The sequence below is a fragment of the Salvelinus fontinalis genome, chromosome 26, assembly GCF_029448725.1.
Source record: "Salvelinus fontinalis isolate EN_2023a chromosome 26, ASM2944872v1, whole genome shotgun sequence".
Lineage (NCBI taxonomy): Eukaryota > Metazoa > Chordata > Actinopteri > Salmoniformes > Salmonidae > Salvelinus > Salvelinus fontinalis.
Window position 1 is genome coordinate 30,852,158 of NC_074690.1, and position 16,664 is coordinate 30,868,821.

Below are 16,664 nucleotides of genomic sequence, written 5' to 3' on the forward strand. Positions count from 1 at the left end.
CCTAATCGTGGAGGTGAGTCAACATGCTTATTTCCTTCCTCTCCTCTACTGGAGTCTCGGAGTACATCCATCAAATACTCCATAACTTTCTCCAGATGTTTATCAAAGTCATGGGGAGTGGAGGACATTGCCTCATAGCTCTCATTCTCTGTATGTAGGTCTGAGTTCTACCAGACCAGGGTCATATTCATTAGGCACCAAACAGAACAAAACAGACTGAAACAAGGAAGGACTACACAAACTTATCCAATAAGAAAAGCTCCTTATCGTTTACCAATGCGAAACATTTTTCTATGGTGTGCCCTAATGAATTCGACCCTGAATTGAACAGTCACAACTTTTTAATTGATTGTCTGAGTCTGTCCATTAGGGAAGCTTGATTGTCCCTTCTCAGAATTGATTCAGAAACGTTCCTCTTAGCACAGTAATTGGGTGCCTATTATAGGGACCTCTACATTGGGAAAGATTCTCTTTGAAACGAATGAAAACAGTCAGTGCTTACTTTAAGCAGACATCCTTAGAACAAGCATATGAATACAGCTGTGTCCATTAGGAGTCTATACAGAAACATTAATAAAATGCCAAAATACTGTTACAAAATGTACAGAATCAAAGCAAATGGCACTTCTAATAGAGGAAGAGCCTGAAGCAGTCATTGGAAGTTATTCTATGAGCCTCTTTAAGTCCTGTGCAGTTCTGTTCTTTGTATCATAGAATAGGTTTTCATATTAAAAGGACATACACTCTCTCATTTCTAGTCTCACCATCATCTAATGCATCTAATGTGTCATGAACTAGTTGGCCTATGTCATCGAATGCCATAAATGACTATATGACAAGAATGGCTGCCATTGCATTTGTTGCAGTGATGGATTATAGGGAATGTGTTCGATGTCATCCCCCAACACACATGAACACATACACACGTGTCACATTATGAATAGAGGGGCCACACAATAAAGCCACACAATGCAGCTTCCCCGTCACCGCAAGCCGAACGACTTAAACCACCAGTGTCACTAGTGGTGTTCAGGGTCAGATGGCGCTGCTCAGTGCATCTGGGGATACACACATAGCTACAGTACACACATGCACACACACAAACACACACTCTCTTGTGCGCATGCACACACACATAATTTATTATTATTTATTTTAGAGCACTCTTATTTGTTTTGTTAGGTTGAGATACCAGTGAGCTCTCAGCTTGGTGTATTTTTGACTTTGAGTGTTGACAGCCAGTATCATAGTCATGCTGCTAAAGTTCTTCTGTGTTTTTTGTCCCCTGCAGGCCATTGTAGACACAGGCAAGACAATGAAGACTCTCCTTAAACAGGTGGAGGCCTTTAGGCCCAAGAGGATCAAAGCAGCAGGGTGAGTCCTGGCATAGAAACACTAACACCATAACATATCAGGTGACCCACGCCAAGTCACTCAATTTCCTGTTTACAGTCTAGACAGAAAGGAAGGAAGAAAGGGGCTTTGTTTCAGTGTACTACAGGTTGAAATATTGAAGATGTTTCAATAATATGCTTGTGTTGAGTGTGCCTCCTGTTTTTCTGTTTGAGTTTGCTGGTGAAGAGAGTGCCAAACGGTTCAGGTTGTCTCCCAGATTGTATGTAGCAGTTCTATACATTTTTCTTTTATGTTTTCATTATTATATGTTAGCTTCAATAAACCTTGGCATAAATTCTTCAAGTGTCTGGAACTCTATTGGAGGGATGCAATGCCATTCTTCCACCAGAAATTCATAATTTGGTGTTTTGTTGATGACACTCAGGTGCCGCTCCAGAATCTCACATAAGTGATCAGTTGGGTTGAGATCTTGTGACTGAGACATGCACACACACCCTTATGCTCCTTTGAGACCCATGTTTCCTTTATTTGGGCAGTTACCTGTATAGAGGGCTTGCAGTTGCATCACAAATCACCTAGCAACCGCACCAGGCGCCATGTTGGAAGACAAAACTCAGTCTGTTGGGTGCCCTCCAATCGTCCACACAGATGGTTGCGTTTCGCTGCCACTGGAAACTTTGGGAAGATTGACCATTATTTAGTTGTTCTAAGGACCCAGAAAACGGAGGCAGTGGGAGAACCTATTCAAGTAACTCAATTTATTTTGAAAGTGATCAAAAACTATGTACACTGAACAAAAATATAAACGCAACATGTAGTGTTGGTTCCATGTTTCATGAGCTGAAATAAAAAATCCCAGAAATGCTCCATTTCCACAAAAAGCTTATTTCTCTCAAATATTTTTGCACAAATTTGTTTATATCCTTGTTGGTGAGCATTTCTCCTTTCTAAGATAATCACTTCACCTGACAGGTGTGGCATATCAAGAAACGGATTAAACAGCATTACCATTACACAGGTGCACCTTGTGGTGGGGACAATAAAAGGCCACTCTAAAATGTGCAGTTTTGTCACACAACACAATGCCACAGATGTCTCAAGTTTTGAGGGAGCGTGCAGTTGGCACGCTGACTGCAGGAATATCCACCAGAGCTGTTGCCAGAGAAGGTAATGTTAATTTCTCTACCATAAGCTGCCTCCCACATCGTTTTAGAGAATTTGGCAATATGTCCAAAGCGGCCTCACAATCGCAGACCACATGTAACCACCCCAGCCCGGGACCTCCACATCCGGCTTCTTCACCTGTGGGATCGTCTGGAGGGGGGGGGGGGGGAGTATTTCTGTCTGTAATAAAGCATTTTTGTGGGCCTGGCTCCTCAGTGAATTCCTATTTCTATTGTCCATTGAATTGAAAGTAATTCTGCTTTTCTAATAAAAGGGAATTGCACTGTTTTGGGAGGAGAATGTGCTTCACTGCCATTGTTCATCTGATTTTCAGGATTTACTCAACTTAAATTCATCCATGATATAGAACAGGGTATGAGACATTGCAATTAGATAACCAGCTCTGTAATTTACTGTATGCAAACACATAAATATATATGCCATTTAGCAGGCACTTATATCCCAAACGACTTACAGTCATGCGTACATAATTTTTCTAACATATGGGTGGTCCTGGGAATAGAACCCACTACCTTGCCATTGCAAGCACCATGCTCTACCAACTGAGCTACAGAGGACCAGTCAATGCACGGTTTTCCTTCATAGAAAATAAAGTGTCTTTATGTATGCTTTTTGTACTTTACTTTGGTCACTATGGAGCTGCTCATCAGATTGAAACCCACTGTTCATCATGTCTCACTTAGGACTAACCATGTATCAAGCTGTTGATACATTCAGATCCGAAAGTCCTACCTTATTCAACCAAAATAATCGTGTGATGATAGTATACCATAGTCATGGCATATTTCATATCCCTGGGTGACTATTACATGACAACACAACTCTAAAATTGTTGTCTCATTTTCTGTCCTTTCCCAGTTTCTTGGTCATAAACACCTGATCTTCCTGGAAGCTTTTTAGGATTCTGGTTGTTTCACCTTGTAGTGGAGAAATGGGTCAAAGAGACGACTTTACAAGGTTCGAACTTGCCTCAGCAGACTTTAACCTGGTAAATGCACTGAAAAACTAGGCCAGCAGAAGAAAGAATAGAGATACTCAAAGGACCAAAAGAGAGCAAATTGTGTGTGAACTGCTGGGTCCATAGTATACACCTGACATATGATTCCACAGTGTTTAAGCAGCGGGACAAGCAGTGTTATAAAAAGGTTTTGTCTGTTTACCTGCTAGTGAACTCTCTTATTGTATTTGATAAGTGATTGCCTCTCCATATAAAATGTTACAGCAGACAATTGAGACATTCAAGATTACTATCAATATCAACCTATTCCAGATGTATATATTCTTGTTTATGTCATGTTACTTACACCTCTAATATAGAGCCGGTCCTGCATGCCCATAAAATGTAAGTATCTACTCTTGCCACCACAGCCCCTCGCAGAACCATTGGAAGTAGAACTGGCAGCCGGTTTGGCGGTAGAACTGGACAGGCAGGGCAGCATTGTGAAAGTCCCTTGGCCAGGATGACCTCCTTGACAAAAGCCACCAATCCCAGGAACAGGTGGTCCCTTCTGTAGGGAAGGAATGAAAGGGACTTTTGTCTGGGCCCTGAGAAAAACAGCACTTTTATGTCCCTCCTTTCAGGTTTGTGTGTGCATGCAAGTGTGTGAGTGTGAGCGTGCGTAAAATGTAACAAATTATAACACAGACCATGTCATTTCAATTCCCCCCCAAACATATCTAAGTATTAAAGGTTAAACTAGCACGTACATCAAAGTACTCTGAAAAAGCTAAATTGTAGAACCTAAATGCTATAATTCCAGTACAATTCAGTCGGAGACCCCAGCCAGTGTGTGTGCCAGATATTACTACAGAGGAAAACCAAAGAGTGTAATGATGATTGTATTGGATGGCGGGAACTGTTCATGCCTCTCTCTCATTCTCTCTATCGCTCATACAGTGGGAATAAACATTCCACAGCCACTGCTTCTCAACCCCACTGAACCAGCCACCATGTGACTATTGTAATCTAGCCAAGCAGTTGTTGTATGGGTGTATGAGTGTTTGTATAGGTGTTTGTGACAGAGATAGACACAAACAGACATACATTTTAGTATTGGTCCCCCGTGGGAATCGAACCCACAACTATAGCATTGCAATGGTCTACCAAATGAGCCACATCATCACATCATCACAAACCAATTGATGTCTCAATGTATTCAATTACTGTAGTGTGCATTGTTTTTCTTCATTGTGATTGAAAGTCTACAGGTACAAACCTAGATGACCAGGCTATGTACAATACAGTAATTGACATTTACATTAATTGGTTTGTAAGGATGGTAAATTAATACTGCATAACAAGTGGTTGTTTTTCCATTTTATTTGATCAAGAAAAATATTTTATTTGATGTGGATGTTTTGTGTCTTTGCTCAAAACTTTGCACCTTTTGATGTAAATGTTTGAAGACAGGGTTTTGTACTTTCTGGATCCCATTAGAACGACAATTGTAGAAAAAGGGACAGGGCAACAACTTACAATTCCAACTATAGAATCCTGCAAGATACTGTTCTTAATTATACAACTACCTTTTTTGCCAAAGCAGAGATGCTGAAGAAAATGTTGGTCCGTCAGTATTAGTAAAGGTCCAGTGCACTACTTTAGTGAAAGAATATTTCTTTCAAAAAAAGATTATTCATACTTTTTTTATTCAGATTTTTCAGGGGGTGCTGGAGCATTTCAGAACTATTTTAGTCCTCTGAGTTTTATCACTTTGAGTGCCCCAAAAGTTAAAAAGTCCAAAAGGTTTCTGCCTCACTAGCTAGGTTTCCATCCAATTGGTGACAGATTTTCATGCTTATATTCTAAAATCTGCATAAAGACAACATGCACATTTTCCCACCGGTGGGAAACTAATTTTACAGACACAAAAAAATCCCACCATGTCGAACGAACAAATGATCTGTTGGCATTTATAAAATCTACCGAAACTGACGGTTTATTAACCACGTTTCCATCCACATTTTTTTATTCATGTAAAAAAAATCAAGATGTGATGGAAACAGGAAGTTTCGGTACAATTTTATAAATGCAGACAGATAATGTGTTTGACATGGTGGCATCTTTTTGTGTCAGTAGAATTTATTTTGCGAGAAATGGCAGTGGAAATGCCTTTATGGGCAAATATTTATATAACAACCATCATATGGAAGTATACTTGGAGTCACATTAAGATATGGTGTGTGGTCCTCCCACGATGACTCCGGAAACCATGCAGTTTATTAGGCTACAGATGGAATAAGTTCTAATATACTTCACAGGGTGTTGAAAGTCCACGGTGATCTTGATGCTCCTTTCCAAAAAATATCAAGGGTCTTATTCTGGTGACATGACGCTTGACTGCCATTGGGCAAATAAAATGATTCTCACTCTTATCCATAATAATCGTATAATGTAGACTAGTTTACCCACACAGCCTACCCACACTGGATCTGGGAGCTGTTGGCTAGAGAGCACGTGCAAAGACCAGAGTAGCACATTTGCTATTTAACGCAACAGTTTTTGTGGCAAAACTATCGGTAGAGTTGATTTTGATTTGGAACATGAAAACGTTAGTGAAAAAGTACATTGTGTGCACTACATCATCACACACTGACTTTTATCCACAACAAGTCTATTTGGTGGAAACACACCACTGGTGGCAAAATTCGCATATTTTCTTTATGCAGATTTTTGAATATTTGCATTAAAATCGGTAGCCAATTTGATTGTAACCTAGCTTGTGGAATAACAAAAACACCACCTCATGCGGCTTTGTAAGGAGTCATATGATTGGTCTAATTTTAAAGCAGAAGTTGCTACGATGATTGTGATTGGCCGGGAGCCGTGAACGCTTTTGTTCAGAACCCATTATGGTGTTTTAGGTGTCAAGCTTATGGTCATGTGGCAACAGTGTGTCGGAGGGAGATTCCTAGATATGAGAAGTGTGCAGGAGGACATCAGACAAAGGAATTTGCAGTATTGGTGGAAAAAGTTGTGTGTGTAAACTGTAGGGGTACCCATGGTGCCGGAGATTAGAGGTGTCCTGTCAAAGAAAGGCGGGTTGAGGTTGCCAGGATCAGAGTAGTGCAGAAGATGTCATATGCTGAGGCAGTGAAGAGAGTCTAGAGGAAGGTGGGTCCAGGGTGAAGGATCCTAAGAGGATCCCTGTGAGTAGGCCGAGGTGAACAGAGAGTGAAAGGAATAACGTGCTTCAGTAAGGTCGTTTTTTTGCGTTCATGGCCATGGTTGTTAATTGTACCGCAGGAATGGAACATAAATCACAGAGGATAGATGTTGTGGTGGCAGCTGCAGGGTACTTGGGTGCAGTGGCAGATTTAGGTTTGGGCGACATGGGTAGCCGCCCAGGGCGGCATCTTGCAGGGGGTGGCACGGGGTGCCCGCATAAAAAAAAATCGGAATGGGGACATCAATCATCAGGTTTGCAGACGACACAACAGTAGTGGGCTTGATCACCATCAACGGCGAGACAGCCTACAGGGAGGAGGAGAGGGCACTCGGAGTGTGGTGTCAGGAAAACAACCTCTCACTCAACGTCAACAAAACGAAGGAGATGATTGTCGACTTCAGGAAACAGCAGAGAAAGCACCCACCTATCCACATTGAAGGGACAGCAGTGGAGAAGGTGGAAAGTTTTCAGTTCCTGGGCATACACATCACAGACAAACTGAAATGGTCCACCCACATAGACAGTGTGGTGAAGAAGGCGCAATAGCGCAACAGCGCCTCTTCAACCTCAAGAGGCTGAAGAAATTACAGATGCACAATCAAGAGCATCCTGTCGGGCTGTATCACCACCTGGTACGGCAACTGCACTGCCCTCAACCGTAAGGCTCTCCAGAGGGTGCTGCGGTCTGCACAACACATCACCGGGGGCAGACTACCTGCCCTCCATGACACCTACAGCACCCGATGTCACAGGAAGGCCAAAAAGATCATCAAGGACAACAACCACCCGAGCCACTGCCTGTTCACCCCGCTATCATCCAGAAGGCGAGGTCAGTACAGGTGCATCAAAGTTGGGACCGAGAGATTGAGAAACAGTTTCTATCTCAAGGCCATCAGACTGCTAAACAGCCATCACGAACTCAGAGAGGCTGCTGCCTACATTGAGACCCAATCACTGGACACTTTAATAAATGGATCACTAGTCACTTTAAACAATGCCACTTTAAATAATGCCACTTTAATAATGTTTACATATATTACATTACTCATATCACATGTATATACTGTATTTTATACCATCTACTGCACATTGCCTATGCCGCTGGGCCATCGCTCATCCATATACTTATATGTACATATTCCCATTCACCCCTTTAGATTTGTGTGTATTAGGTAGTTGTTGGGGAATTGTTAGAGTACTTGTTAGATGTTACTGCACTGTCGGAACTTGAAGCACAGCATTTCGCTACACTAACATTAACATCTGTTAACCATGTGTATGTGACCAATACAATTTGATTTGATTTGCATGATCGGTTTTCTATCGCTCATTTGCACGTCACGTCAATGATATCATGTCACCACCGTGTGGGACTGTGGGTCAATTAACCTTGTCGGAGTGGGCACACTGATTTTAGTTTGTGAGCTAGGCAGGCTACTGCCGGGGAAGGTCTCCCACTCAGAAGTATGAGATGTAGAGGGGGGCGGAGGTAGGTTGACCTCAGGTCTCCCCACTGGAAGCCTGAGGTAGGGGGAGCGGGGGAATCTATCAAATAGCGCACTTCTAACTTTGTACAGTACTAATGCAATTAGTAAAATCACTCACACTATGTAACGCTACCAAATACACCACAATTCATTCATAATACTGTGAATATATAGTTTCACAGACATATTGTTGCATTTTTTTCTGGTTTGTGCAAAATCGTTAATAACAATATAAAACCATTCCGCACACCACCAAGGTGAATTGGTTTAGTCTTGACTCTTGGTTGAGTGTTGGGTGATGGGTAATGTATTGATGATCGAGTGCCAAATCAACACAACTGTATTTCTATTTGTCTTTGTTACTTCTTATTTTTGTAAATATTTTATATGTATATAGTTTAAAATGTTATGATTATTTATTTGTGTTGTTCCAAATGTCTGAATTATTTGTACATTTTTTTGTGTTGGCGGGGGGCGCTGAAGGGGGGTTTCGCCCAGGGAGCCATACAAGCTAGAACCGCCACTGCTTGGGTGTACGAGATTTTACTGCAGAAGAGTTACAATATGCTTTGAATTATAGTGTCCAATCCTCCCAGTCTGCTGGCCTGGAGCAGGGTCAGATGGGGCAAAAGTAGCAGGAATAGTGGTGAGGTTTTAATGGAGGCAGGGTTAGTTGGTAGGGCAATAAATCTATAAAATCCATGTATTTTACAGTGTGATGAAGTCATACTACAGAATAATAGGCTGATACACAGCCAATACAGTAGTCGGCGGAATACCCCTATGACATTTGTTTGCGGACCGTCATAATACCAAAGAAGAAGAAGCCTTGCCGGGAGTGGCGCTGGCGAAAAGAGGATAGTCTTTGGCATTCTGGAAGGCTTGAACAAAATTCCAACTTCCAGCAGCAGCGTGTCTCCCCGGAGTTCGGATGGGATACATCTGTGACTGTATTTCGTTAGGATATGGAAATATGATTGAAACTGACACTGGGCCAGAATTTTATTTGAGTGATTTTTATGGGAAATAAATACGTTTCAACACAGTCTGTAACGTCGCTTTTCACAACAGGTAGGTTTACTTTAGCCCATTAAATAGCATGCTAACGTTAGCTGGCTACCTACTAGCTAACTTAGTCACATTGCACGGATATTTGTTTTTATGCCAATTACAAACTTCTGAAGAATAGCCAGCTAGCTAAACAGGTTCCACGCGTTTGTTTTGTAATGTTAGATGTAGCTAGCTAACTACACCTCAAACTCTTGCTGTATCGTGTCATCTGTAATTTAAACGTTCTCCGACCCCACAACGAAGTTTTTTGTTGTTGCGGAAAACTTTGGCTTCTTTGTATTGATCGGATCCAACTACATTAACGGAGTTCAGCCAGGGCAGGAAAAGAATCGGCGACCAACGCAACGACATGCCTGTGTTTTTACAACTTGACCTGTTTTCCTTTATCTGATTAGAAAATAACACAACGTATAGTACGGTGACCAGTGAAATACGTCTCAGTTCGCTCTCGGTCTGAGCACAAGAACAACAGGGTGGCAAGTTTTGACTCACGAGTTAGTTACTAACGTTAGTCCGCGAGCGAGTCGCATCGATCGGCTTTGCCTCCTGCCTCCTCACTTGTTGCTTGGCTTGCTGGTAATAACCTAGCTAGTTAATCATTCATACGGTCGTTTTGGTAAAGATTATTAGAAAGGTAATAGCAAGCACATTTTTGCACTAACCTTAGTTAGCATTTTCACATTTCAACTATGCTTATCAATGTTTGTTAGCAAAAATTGGAATATAAATTGTATTGTGTATTTCAATACAGCAGTCACTAATGCAATTCGTTCAAATAAACTTGTTTCACATTCAGCTCAACAATTTGGACCAGATACGGGAACATGGATTACGGTGTGAACTGGAGAGACGAACCCTAACGTTACTTGGAGGACTCGACTGCTGTCTATTTGCTGGGATCTATAGCTTTCGATGTGTGCACTAAAGGATTGTCACCTCTTGTGTGAAGTGAAATGATGGCGTCACGTTGGAAAGGTCCATTCGATGAAGAGGAGAGACTGACCAGACCCTCTTTGTGCAAGGTACATAAGCCCCACTCAAATTCATGCCCACAATTTCAACATTTGACCACCTTAGAGGTTGTTTTTGGGTGACCTAAAGCTCTTCTCATGGAAATTGGGGTCCTGGAGATGATCAATTAGATGTAGGTTAAGATACAGGTAACTGCCAAAATAAAGGAAACACTTGAGTAAATTATGGGGATACAAAGTATATTGAAAGCAGATGTTCCTGAGTTAATTAAGCAATTAGCATCCCATCATGCTTAGGGTCAGGAATAAAAATGCCCAGTTGCCAATTATTTTGGCTACCATGGCTAGAAGAAAAGATGCCAGCTTCAAAATCGTCTCACTTGCAAATATTTCACTCAATTATTAGATTTTGACACAATAGGAGTAGGCCTAACCTAAGCTTAGTTCTCAACCCAGTTAGTCAGCCTGTTCCACCAACCTCAGCTCACTTAAGCCTAGTGTATGTTCTTTTAATCCAATCTATGTCCATTTAACCCAGTAAAACCCATTTTATCATGACAGTCATTTTGACCAATCACTGATATTGGAGTGTTTAACTGCAGACGAAACATACTATAGTGATGCATCCAATGTAGTTATTTTCCACAGTTAGTGTGCCACTAGAGAATGGGTTGTTTTTCTCTGAGGAGCCCTAACCTATAAAGGCTCTATTAGACAGACCCCCCCCTCTCCACTCCTGTGATCTGTACCTCATTAAAGCCCAGGGCTTAACTTGTTTAGCAGCCATTTACAGAGCATTATATGGCTCTCTGATGGATATCGGAAATTGGATGGAGGACTCTGCTTTCTTCCTGTAGGCTTTGGGTTGTCTGTTATGCTCAGTCTCTGGTAAATATAGAGATGGGTTAGGGTTAGCTTAGGCTATTTTATCCAGTTTCATTTCTCCATTACACTGTGTAAAGGCTGGACACTGTAAAATGTGTAGTTTAACACTGTAGTGTTCTGCTTTCTTGCCGATTTAAACAAAAGTTCTGTTTTCCTTTTGATGACACTCCTAATAGGGAAGTAATGATTCACCGCATCAGTCCTGGTTCAAATGTTTAAGATATGAGTTCATCGGTCTGGAGGATTCCAAACAGATCCAAATGTAGCATGCATTTGTCAGAAAATCGGCACAAAAGTAATGAATCGCCGGTTTACTATTTTTGTTGATCAAATTACTTTCTACCTGAGAATACCTCTAATCTTTTGTGACAACTGCATCATCCTTGTCTAACTAAGCATGTAATTAGGTTGACAGTCATTGATCTACAAGTAATTTTGCATGCCAAACAACCCCAGACAATATGAGTAGCCTAGTCAAACTGCTCGCTGTGCACAGCTTCGCGTGCTGACCAATGAGAAGTAGGCCTGTTCCTGATCTGGCTCATCTATGCATCACCTTCAGCATTCAAATAAAGAGAAGTTAGTAAAAAAGAAAAGCAAACTAACTGATAGTGGGTTGGTAGATGCCCAATTTTTTTCCTTATGGCTCAGCTCAGCTGCCTACATACACAATAGACATACATAATTCACACATACACACACATACAGAGAAGTCAGCTCAGACAGATCCAGTTCAGAGAGGCCCAGCTCAAAAGCGCCTCAGCAGCAGATTTTAATTTAAGATCGGTGTCCGGTTGAGCTAACGTGCGCTAATGTGATTAGCATGATGTTGTAAGTAACAAGAACATTTCGCAGGACACAGGTGTCTTTATATGGGCAGAAAGCTTAAATTCTTGTTAATCTAACTGTACTGTCCAATTTACAGTAGCTATTAGTGAAAGAATACCATGCTATTGTTTGAGGAGAGTGCACAACAACAAAAATGTTTATCATGGCAACTGGTTTGATACATTCACCTCTGAAGGTAAATAATGTACTTATATTCAGTAATCATGCTCTGATTTGGCATCCTGAGGGTCCCAGAGATACAGTATAGTTTTGTAGTATAGTTGTAGTATAGTTTTGTTTGATAAAATCAATTTTTACATTCAAATGTAGGAACTGGGTTCTACAGTTTGAACCCCTGCTGTGTCTGCCCCCCCCCATCTAGATGTGTGAAGGTTAGTGTATTTTCTGTAGGGAAGCTGATTATCCATAATTACCATATCATTTTTGTATGTTCTCTATAGTTATGAACTTGAATATGTATCAATTGACCAATTCGGCACATTTGCGCATACTTGATACAACTTTGTGAACAGTAATGTAATGGTTCATTGGATCAGTCTAAAACTTTGAACATACACTGCACACCAAAATCTAAATTGCTCCTAGACTCCTATGTGATATAATGGCCTTTATCTTGCATTTCAAAGATGATGGGGGGAAAGAGAAAAAACTTAAAACGCATGTTTTTGTCTTTGTATTATCTTTTACCAGATCTAATGTGTTATATTCATCTACATTCATTTCACAGTTCCACAAACTTCAAAGTGTTTCCTTTCAAATGTTATCAAGAATATGCATATCCTTGCTTCAGTTCCTGAGCTACAGGCATTTTAGATTTGTGTATGTCATTTTAGGCAGAAATTTAAATAAGTGTCGTCAGCAAACTTTCCTTAAGAGGTTTTAAAATGGAAAATGAATGTGTATGCAACAAATGTTAGCACATCAAATCTTATAGATTCTTTATTCTAATCAAACCCAATCGCACCGAATCGTTTCAAACTAAAACGTATCATTCCTGTATCGCATCGGAGCCCATGTATCTAGATACGTATCGAATCGTCGTGAAAGGGACAGATGCACATCGTTAACGCCTAATAAAACTAGTCAATCAGACTGTAATGTTTCAATGAACTGAATGAGTTCATTGATGGTCACCGGAAAATGTTATATTTTTCAAATAAACTCCCATCACATTGAGGCCAGAGGGCCATCGTAGGGCTGGGCGATTATATAGAATTAATTAGTTTTTAGTGTTGTCACGATACCAACATTTTACTAAAGATACAATACTAGGCCAGGTATCACGATACCGAGTTGTTAAAAAAATCAGTGGCCCAGCGTAGTGTTTGCCCAGCGCACATGTTCCCTATTTCGATTTGTTCTGCGCATATGCTGCGCAAAAACCTGTCACTGAAATTCACAATTCTACTCAATACAACACATTGAATTTAACTTCACACTGTTCAGTGTATTATAGAATACAGAATAGACTGGCTGATTTGCTCATATTTGCAAAGGCCTACCTGTGTTTTGGCTGGAGGAATGGGAGTAAGGAATATACATGCATAATGATCTGCATGTCATTGTGTCAGTAAGGGGAAAACACTGCATGAAACCTTTACTCATCAGTTAACACAGACAGACACACTGTCTCCCTCTCTCTCATTAACACACACCCCACTCTCTCTCCCACAAACATACACACACACACTGCTCCCAACTTTTAAAACGTTAGACACCAAACAGAATTTAAGGAGCACCAGAATGAAATAGATTTTTTAATTAGTTAAGGCTTACATTAGAACTATATGAATCCTACCTTTGATGCACATCTCATGAGTAGCAGACCCTTTTCCTTTCTTTCTGTGCCAATCAAATTTGCCTAAACCTACTATCAAGTTACCAGGTTGTTAGCTAGCTAGGAAACATGACTGAACAACGTTAGCAACCGGAGATTAGTTTGAAACGGCCCGCAACATGGTTTGTGAAATGATATGAAATGCGTGCGAATCCCCATAGAAAGAACAAAAGGCATCGGGTAATATGGGCGATTTTTTTTTTTTTTTTTTTTTTTTTTTTTTTTTTTTACCCGTTTAAGTTAGAGATAAGCAGTTTTTTTTGCTGTAAAACTGCAAGTATGCTTGTTGGGAAGCGGTGCTTCTTTTCCCCTCTGACACTGAGGCTGCATGATGGTGAACTTGCAAAGTATACTCTGAATGGACTGTGCTCTTGCCTATAACAGGCGATTTAAATGATACAATGTATCAACATTGCTTGCTCTGCGTGCTGCTCCAATGTTAGTGTACATTTATGACAACAGAAGACTCAGTAGGGTCTGCATCACAGCTACATTATAAAACTGACACAGGAATAGATGCGCATGAAGAGCGGGACGAAGAGAGGCAGGTGAGTGCTGTTAGGGGATGCGGCTGGCTGATTACAGCTGCCACACGTGATATACGCATGAAAGTGAAGTGGATATTACTGGACCTGCGCATACAAGAGACTAGTGACTGTTTCAATTCAACTGCATTTATAAACAAAACTGACTTTATAAACATGTTATAACAGGCACCAGCAGGTTCTTTAGATCAGTAGGGCTGAAAAGAGGTAGTAGTATCATATGAAACGGTACAACGGTTTTCTAAAATATTTGTATAATAAGTATCATGACGTTTTGGTACCGTGATATCACTGTGGTACCAGTGTACCGTGCAACATATGCTCACTTTGAGGCAAGCAACACTGAAGCATAAATGAGGGCACCAGCTGTTCCAGACTCTCCATAGCCGATGTGAGAAAGACCTTTTAAACAGGTAAACATTCGAAAGGCTGCAGGGCCAGACGGATTACCAGGACGTGTACTCAGAGCATTCGTGGACCAACTGGCAAGTGTCTGCACTGACATTTTCAACCTCTCACTGTCTGAGTCTGTAATACCAACATGTTACAAGCAGACCACCAAAGTCCCTGTGCCCAAGAATGCGAAGGTAACCTCGTGGTTAGAGCGTTTCGGTTACTGAATCGAATACCCAAGCTGACAAGGTAAAAATATGTAATTCTGCCTCTGAGCAAGGCAGTTAACGCACTGTTCCCCGGGCGCCGAAGACGGGGATGTCGATTAAGGCAGCCCCCCGAACCTCTGATTCAAAGGGGTTGGGTTAAATGAGGAAGACACATTTCAGTTGAAGGCATTCAGTTATATTTTACGACCTTTCCCTTTCCCCTAAATGACTACCGCCCCGTAGCACTCACGTTGGTAGCCTTGAAGTGCTTTGAAAGGCTGGTCTTGGCTCACATCAACACCATCATCCCGGAAACCCTAGACCCACTCCAATTCGCATAACGCCCCAACAGATCTACAGATGACACAATCTCAATCGCACTCCACACTGCCCTTTCCAACCTGGACAAAAGGAAAACCTATGTGAGAATGCTGTTCATTGACTACAGCTCAGCGTTCAACACCATATTGCCCACAAAGCTCATCACTAAGTGAATGACCCTGGGACAAACACCTCCCTCTGCAACTGGATCCTGGACACCCTGATGGGCTGCCCCCCAGGTGGTGTTTGTCCCAGGGTCCTTCACTTAGTGATGAGCTTTGTGGGCAATATGGTGTGAGCAGACACATGCACATTTGTGGCCTGCTGGAGGTCATTTTGCAGGGCTCTGGCAGTGCTCCTCCTTGCACAAAGGCGGAGGTAGCGGTCCTGCTGCTGGGTTGTTGCCCTCCTACGGCCTCCTCCACGTCTCCTGATGTACTGGCCTGTCTCCTGGTAGCGCCTCCATGCTCTGGACACTACGTTGACAGACACAGCAAACCTTCTTGCCACAGCTCGCATTGATGTGCCATCCTGGATGAGCTGCACTACCTGAGCCACTTGTGTGGGTTGTAGACTCCGTCTCGTGCTACCACTAGAGTGAAAGCACCGCCAGCATTCAAAAGTGACCAAAACATCAGCCAGAAAGCATAGGAACTGAGAAGTGGTCTGTGGTCACCACCTGCAGAACCACTCCTTTATTGGGGGTGTCTTGCTAATTGCCTATAATTTCCAACCGGTTGTCTATTCCATTTGCACAACAGCATGTAAAATGTATTGTCAATCAGTGTTGCTTCCTAAGTGGACAGTTTGATTTCACAGAAGTGTGATTGACTTGGAGTTACATTGTGTTATTTAAGTGTTCCCTTTATTTTTTTGAGCAGTGTATATATTTTTATTTTATTTATTATAATAGTTGTTAAAATATTTTTTTGTTTGTAATAATGACAATTACAACAATACTGAATGAACAATGAATAGTTTTATTTTAACTTAATATAATACATCAATAAAATCAATTTAGCCTCAAATAAATAATGAAACATGTTCAATTTGGTTTAAATAATGCAAAAACAAAGTGTTGGAGAAGAAAGTAAAAGTGCAATATGTGCCATGTAAGAAAGCTAACGTTTCTGTTCCTTGCTCAGAACATGAGAACATATGAAAGCTGGTGGTTCCTTTTAACCTTTACTTAACACCCATCCCGGATCCGGGAGCATCCTCATCAGTAAAAGCTGACTAGCATAGCACCACAAGTAAATAATAGCATATAAATATCATGAAATCACAAGTCCAATACAGCAAATGAAAGATAAACATCTTGTGAATCCAGCCATCATTTCCGATTTTTAAAATGTTTTACAGCGAAAACACTATGTATTTCTATTAGCT

General features: G+C 41.3%; 1 protein-coding gene across 2 annotated transcripts in view; it reads left to right on the forward strand.

Annotated features, from left to right (window-relative positions):
- Window positions 1-9,062: 9,062 nt before the first annotated feature.
- LOC129824104 (rho GTPase-activating protein 21-like) overlaps window positions 9,063-16,664 on the forward strand; it is a 114,279-nt gene continuing 106,677 nt past the window's right edge. For both annotated transcript variants that reach the window (XM_055883441.1, XM_055883442.1), the window contains exons 1-2: window positions 9,063-9,265; window positions 10,062-10,287. In XM_055883441.1, coding sequence (XP_055739416.1) covers window positions 10,219-10,287 — 69 coding nt within the window. In that variant the 5' untranslated portion in view covers window positions 9,063-9,265; window positions 10,062-10,218. The remainder of the gene's footprint in view (window positions 9,266-10,061; window positions 10,288-16,664) is intronic.